Here is a 6,576-nt window from a genome sequence, read left to right as displayed (position 1 = left end):
TTAAATTGACTAGACATTTTGGCGCCGTTGCCGGGGAAGTGTAATTAGGAGACCTTATTTCTTACATCTAAAAAAAAAATTAATAATTCTTGAGTATGCTCTCCTCCTGCACTTTGTGTGATCTAGAGGATCAGAAAAAGGATTGTTAAGTAAAAAAAAAAGGGTTAATAATTCTTGAGTATGCTCTCCTCCTGCACTTTGTGTGATCTGGAGGATCAGAAAAAGAATTGTTAAGAAAAAATAGGAGACAAAATAAACCTCATCACTTCAATTGATTCAAGAAAAATAAAGAAGAAAAAAAGGGAGAAGAAAAAAATAAACTTCATTTCATTTCCATTTTCACTCCATGCCATCCATTTCATCAATAAAAGTTATTTCCCCATGATCATTTCCATTAAGATTGCCTAACTATCTCTATTTAGCTAAGTGGTTGCTGTGATACTGGTTTCCGCAGCTGATACCAGGTTTCCGCAGCTGATACCACTCTGTTTTTCAAACTTACAGTCAAGATGTTAGTGCAATAAAATGAAAATGCAGGAATGACTAAGCAATATAAAAATTCACAATTTCAGAGAAGAAAAACAATCTATGGCTATCTCCATTCCTAGTTTTCGCTATGGCTTCAATAAAAAATTTGCCTCCCTGATCAAGCTTTGGTCCATTTGGATTCAGTGGTGGATTTTGCTGCCATGTGTGGTTTCAATTTGGGTTCAAAACTCTCTTCAATCATGCATGGGCTTGCTGGGTTATGTCATGGGAATGATTGTCTCAGACCCTAAGTACTTTGGAGTGTTAATACTTGCTTCCTTCCTATCAGTTTAAGACCCATCACCTATATTGAAAATTGATAATATAACAATAAAATGAATCAGTTAACTATATTTATTATTAACCATTAATCTTCAGTGATAATCATACTGCTGTGAATTAATCACATAGAATGTGAAGAGAAGTTATAGTTAACTCTATATTGCTGCGAATTAATCGCATAAAATGTAAAGAGAAGCTATTTTCTTCTTTTGAAGTTCAAATCTAGCTTGACCATAAAAGAAATTTAGCTTGACCAGAAGAAGTTCTGAACAACTCTGAGTTATTGGATTGAAGTTACACATTTTCATCTCCAACTCTTAGTTATTGGATTGAAGTTACACATTTTCATCTCCAACTCTTAGTTATTGGATTGAAGTTACACATTTCAGCTCCTTTGCATGATCTTCATTGCTTATTTGGAACACATCCCGAAGGTTTGTGAGGAGCATTTCATGTTTCCAATCAAAATTATTTTGAAGATACAGTGCCTCAAGTACAGAGTGATAAGCCAGTAGCTGTATCTGTTTTAAAGTTCCCCTTCCCCTTATTACAGGGGTATCATACGGAGAACATAGATTTTGGTCAACATATTCTATATAGGGCATTGAGATTGTCATGGTCTCAACTTCAGCAGGGGATCCAGGATTTTCATGCAAGTCTCCTATTGGACCCACAGCAACAGATTCACGCTGCTTTTCTTCATCTTCAGCCTCGTTAACTTCCAAACCCTTATCTTCATCTTCAGCCCCGGTAACTTCCAAACCCTTTTCATTTGGACATTTCTTTTTGCAGGAGTTATCACATTTGGACTGTTCCTTACTTTCTCGCTTTCTCTTGGAAGATTTACTGGTCAGCTGACTACCTACAGCTTGCAAGTTATCCACAACAACAGATACACAGAGCTTTTCTTCATTTTCAGCCCCAGTGACTTCCAAACCCTTTTCATTTGGGCATTTCTTTTTGCAGGAGGTATCATAATTGGACTGCTGCTTACTTTCTCGCTTTCTCTTGGAATATTTACTACCTGCAGCTTTCAAGTTACCACATTGCTCATCTACCTTACATTCTCCTGAATGTTGTGAAACTCTAGTTTCACTTTCACTTTGATTTTTGTAGGCACGAGTAAATCTTCTCGCTGATTCGAAACTAGTATTCCCTGGATTTTTAGTAGAAAGACTACCTACGGCTTGCAAGTTACCACCTTGCTCATCTGCCTTATATTCTCCTGATAGTTTTGAAGCCCTGGTTTCAGTTTGATTTTTATTGGCACGGGTAGATCTTCTCGCTGATTCCGAACTAATATTCACCACAGTTTTAGCAGGAAGACTACCTGCAGATTACAAGTTACCACATTGCTCATCTACTTTGCATTCTCCTGAAATTTTTGAAACCCTGGTTTTACTTCGATTTTTATTGGCACGAGTAGATCTTCTCATTGATTTCAAACCAATACTTACCGAATTTTTAGAAGAAAGTTGTGGAGAGCTTGGATTCAATTCATTTAATCCCACATCCTGATTTAGAAAACACAGTGCAACATAGCATAGTCAGAAATCACGTCTGAAGCAACATCCTGATTTACCCCCAAAAAATCACTAGAAACCCTGTCCAAGCCAATTTGACAGACAATGTCCAGAAGTAAGAGAAAAAATTCTAATTCTGGTGCTATGGGAATAACAATGTTTAACCATTTTTTGGTCTTTTTTTAGGAACTCAATTGATTTTTAAGAGACACAAAGCTCAGTCCAAGATTGAAAATAGGGGGACCCTGGGTTAGCAGAGACAGGTGGAAAAATGCAAGAACTTCCAAATGAGGGCATAAGGCCGAATGAAAGCATGAAGTCGAATGATGACAGTATGCAGTCAGATCAAGAACAGCGGTCTCAAGCAGGCAAAAGGGTGAAAGACTAGGGGCAGAGGACACCAGGGGGGCCTGATACGATGTTTCGCTACGCTCAATTCAAGACACACCCCTGTACACAAGCTACGCTCACCTCGCTACTATTGAATTTGTGCACGTGAGGATGAGTACGAAATCCATCAACCCAGTAGTTTTCATTCACTACTGATAACATCCCTGCTACGCTACGGCTTGCTTGGCGCAACATGGAGAACCACAAAATCACCCCTGGGATCACTACACTCAACAGTGGGAACAAAATGGGAATAGCTTTAGATAGACACACGGACAGGCAGGCTACAGAATTATATATCTATAAATCAGACATACCATAAAACTACCCAAACAATCAGTCCAGATCCTTACAAGTTACTAAATCTAATACAGAGCCATCAAAATCCAAAAAACCCAGTTGAAATGAAAACTATTCAAAAACTGAACATTTGTTGAAATTCCATACCTCTTTGTCTGAAGCCCTAACCCAATTGCCATCTGTCCAAACCTGATGAACGCGAAGATGTTTGAGATTATACTCCCGCTGCTCATTGGTATTCTGGAAGTAAACAACATATTTTTTACTGCGAGGGCGGATGGCTTTCACAACTCCCTTCCACCACGCATCTCGTTCATATGCATCAACAACTTCGTTAATGCAGAAACTTTGCCCATTCAGATCCGGTGGCTGAGGTCTAATATGAGGGACCTCTACAATCTCTCGCAGTTTTGTATTCGGTTTGCCTTCCTCGGTGAATTCCCTGTATTGAACCACGAATCGATTACAACTTCCCGCCTTCTTGACAAAAGTTGCAGGAAACCAGGCTCCCTTGAAGCCTTCTTCATCACTTGAAACCTCAACCCCTTCCCCTATTTTAAACCGCAATAACGCACTGCTCTTCCCTTCTTTCTTCATGATGAGTCAGGTGGCAGCACTAGACTTCAAATTATGCGTTGTGGGAAATGACTTTGCTAATGTATTAAAATTCACTCTCTGAATAACCCAACTGAGCCAAATAAAAAAAAAAAACAAATGTAACAATAGCATATAAGACTTAAGGGTCTAGCATTTATATGAAATCTTGGTCATTTCATGCCAAGGAGAAAATTCACTCTGTAAATAATCCAACTGCGGCGAATAAAAAAAAACAAATAGAGCGATATCATATAATACTTGACGGTCTAGCATTTATATGAAATCTGGGTTATTTCAGGTAAAGGAGCATGGTCGGCTATAAAGAAATTTGATCTTTCATTCGTGGTAGATTCGAAGTTAAAATAGATTTGGTTGGTTTAATTTTTCCCGTTAAATAAGTTACATTCCATATGAAAAACATGGATCAATATCATGCTTTCTCAATACCATAGATCAATACCATATACCATTATTATTATTATTATCATTATTATTTTACAGGGTTATTTTTTATTTTACTTTATTTTTACGGAATTAAAAAAGTTTAGTTTACATTACATTAATATTTTTATTTTTTATTTAATTTAATTTATTTTTATTTTTATGTAATTTGACTTAATCAAAATATTAAACATTACATTACAACATCACTACCATACAAAATATGTTCGAACATTCATAATAATATTCACAAATCAAAAGTTAAGATTCTTTAATTAATTTATTCTAAATTAATTAATTAAAAAAATGTCATATCAGCCGGTGTCATATTGGGTATGTGGTATTGCTAACTCAAGATATTGACCCATGGTATCGTAACAAAAATTATCTGGAGGCTAAGAATTTCCATGGTAAAGTGTGGGTAAATATCCATGATCAAGAATATTGTTTAAGTCATATATTAATTTTTTTTATAAATAATAATAATGATAATAATTGAGCCAAACATTTGAAAACATTTTGATTGGATGAAATTACATTAAAATAAAATAAAATGAATAATTAAAATAAAATTGATATAAAATAGTCAATTTATTGTTGGGATCCAGCTTTGACAACCCATGGTTTTTAATAGTATATATATATATATATATATATATATATATATATATATATATATATATATATATATATATATATATATATATATATATATAAGCCTAGATACATCTTAACTTCATTCTCTTTATGTGTAAACATTTTTTAGAGTGAAAAGAGATTTGATCTCTCTCAGCCCTTCATAGATGTGGAGTTAACATCCATCTATAGTAGTTAAATTTTATGACTTTTTTTAATTTGAGCAATGCAAGATGTATCTTGGGGTAAGTGTTTTGATGCTTATCATGAATTGATCCATATTAGTATTTACCAACCTTATAATTTATATGGTTGCATTGGTATTTAAAAAATTTATAAGCCTGTTTTTTGTGGGGTTTAGTTTTTATTAGGTCAGAAATTCAAGACACGAGGAGAGTGGTTAAGGGTATGAGTCACTTGTGGGGAATCAAAATTGTTCCAAAAAATGTAAAGGCATTACACAATCCACAGTTGAATATTCGTTTTTCCATCTAATATGTGAGTTGGATCCTACATCAATTGGACAATTCACTTTTTTATTTTTCCATCTAATATCTGAGTTGCCTCCTACATCAATTAGATAATTTTCATTTTTCTATTTTTCCATCTAATATGTGAGTTGGCTCCTACATCAATTGGAAAATTCATTTTTCCATTTTTCCTCCAATACGTGCGCTGAATCTTATATCACCATTAAAAAGAAATAAAAAAATAAAATTTTTCCAATTTTCCATTCTTCCATCTAAAATATGGGTTGGCTCCTATATCACCATAAAATAGATCAAATATAGCTTTGAAATTAGTGAATAATTGGCCATAAAACTTGCATTCCATAGTTGGAAAGTTCATTCTTCCATTCAATATGTATGTTGGCTCCTAAATCACCATACTATGCATTAGCTACTATGACTAAGTTTAAGTTCATAAAGTTTTTCAACCTCAAATATGACAAGGTCAATGTAAAAAACATATAGTTTTGTTAAGAATGAGGAAGGGGGGAATTGTGTTTTTCGCCATGTTCCCTTATATAATGTACAACCCATTGGCAAGGCCTCCCATGATTTGAAATTTAAAATTGAAGGTTTCTTGAAAACGTTTACAAGCTAGTTTATGTCTTGTGGACAATGGATCAAATTTTCAAAAACACATAAACTCAATAATTTTAGTTAAGCTTTGTAGATATAACCAGAGAAAAATAAACAATATGCAACAGCACACAAACAACAATTTGATGACGAAGTCCACCCCTCCTAGGCTACGTCTCCGAGTCCACTTTCCAATGTTGGCCCTTTATATTATACGCTCAAAATGTCAATTACATCAACATACAATGCTCAAATCACGAAAATAATGTCGCCATTGTGTCCAAAACACCAAAAAAACCGCTTTGCAGGTTCTTCTTGGGCTCAAAAAGGCTAAAAATTTGCTAATTTAGGCCTTCTCCATTTCTCTGCTATCTGCCCTGTAAATTCACAAAACTGACAACATTTTCCTCCTTTGGCATATCATCCAAGCAACAATTTCACGTAGGGGTGACACTAATTCTGCCACAAATGGTGCCAAATGTCGAACTATTAACTGGGCACCCGCACCCAAACTCCACCCTCAGCTTCGATTATATGGCAATAATATGGCCATGGGCGCGGGCCCAAGGCCATGCGCCTTCTGGCTCCCTTCCTTTAGTCATATGGCAGTTGCAAAAACCATGGGCTGGGCACCACACATCGGCCCTTTGATGCTCTTCCGACAATCACATGTGTAGTGATATAACCTTGGGCTAAGCATGGGGCAGGTGCCTCACAGCCTGTCCTCTCCACCTGGCTCTCATACATGTTGTCACAACGTGACTCGAGGCTAGGGCCACATGCCCCACCCTCTC

At 35.8% G+C, this 6,576-nt stretch overlaps 1 protein-coding gene across 3 annotated transcripts; it reads right to left on the bottom strand.

The window, feature by feature from the left end:
• Positions 1 to 1,075: 1,075 nt before the first annotated feature.
• Positions 1,076 to 3,711, bottom strand: LOC149168105 (protein AGENET DOMAIN (AGD)-CONTAINING P1-like). 3 transcript variants are annotated; one of them, XM_089426886.1, is made up of 3 exons: positions 3,171 to 3,711; positions 2,268 to 2,324; positions 1,077 to 2,140 (listed from the first exon to the last, which is right to left on the bottom strand). In XM_089426886.1, the coding sequence occupies exons 1-3, from the start codon at positions 3,618 to 3,620 to the stop codon at positions 2,114 to 2,116; spliced, it is 534 nt and encodes a 177-aa protein (XP_089283012.1). In that variant the 5' UTR covers positions 3,621 to 3,711; the 3' UTR covers positions 1,077 to 2,113. The 3 variants fall into 3 exon arrangements, with proteins under 3 accessions (XP_089283010.1, XP_089283012.1, XP_089283013.1); XM_089426884.1 differs by having other exon boundaries at positions 1,076 to 2,324; XM_089426887.1 differs by lacking the exons at positions 1,077 to 2,140; positions 2,268 to 2,324 and adding an exon at positions 2,560 to 2,947.
• Between the last annotated feature and the right edge of the window lie 2,865 nt (positions 3,712 to 6,576).

The sequence above is a fragment of the Pinus tabuliformis genome, chromosome 4_2, assembly GCF_031772625.1.
Source record: "Pinus tabuliformis cultivar Carrire ecotype Pingquan chromosome 4_2, CPIR1, whole genome shotgun sequence".
In the NCBI taxonomy this organism is placed as follows: Eukaryota; Viridiplantae; Streptophyta; class Pinopsida; order Pinales; family Pinaceae; genus Pinus; species Pinus tabuliformis.
This window is presented reverse-complemented; position numbering and strand designations above follow the sequence as displayed.

Coding starts and splice junctions, on each gene's coding strand:
- LOC149168105 (XM_089426884.1), bottom strand. CDS start 3,620: ATGAAGAAAGAAGGGAAGAGCAGTGCGTTATTGCGGTTTAAAATAGGG. Junction 2,325..3,170: donor TTAGGGCTTCAGACAAAGAG/GTATGGAATTTC, acceptor TTTCTAAATCAG/GATGTGGGATTAAATGAATT.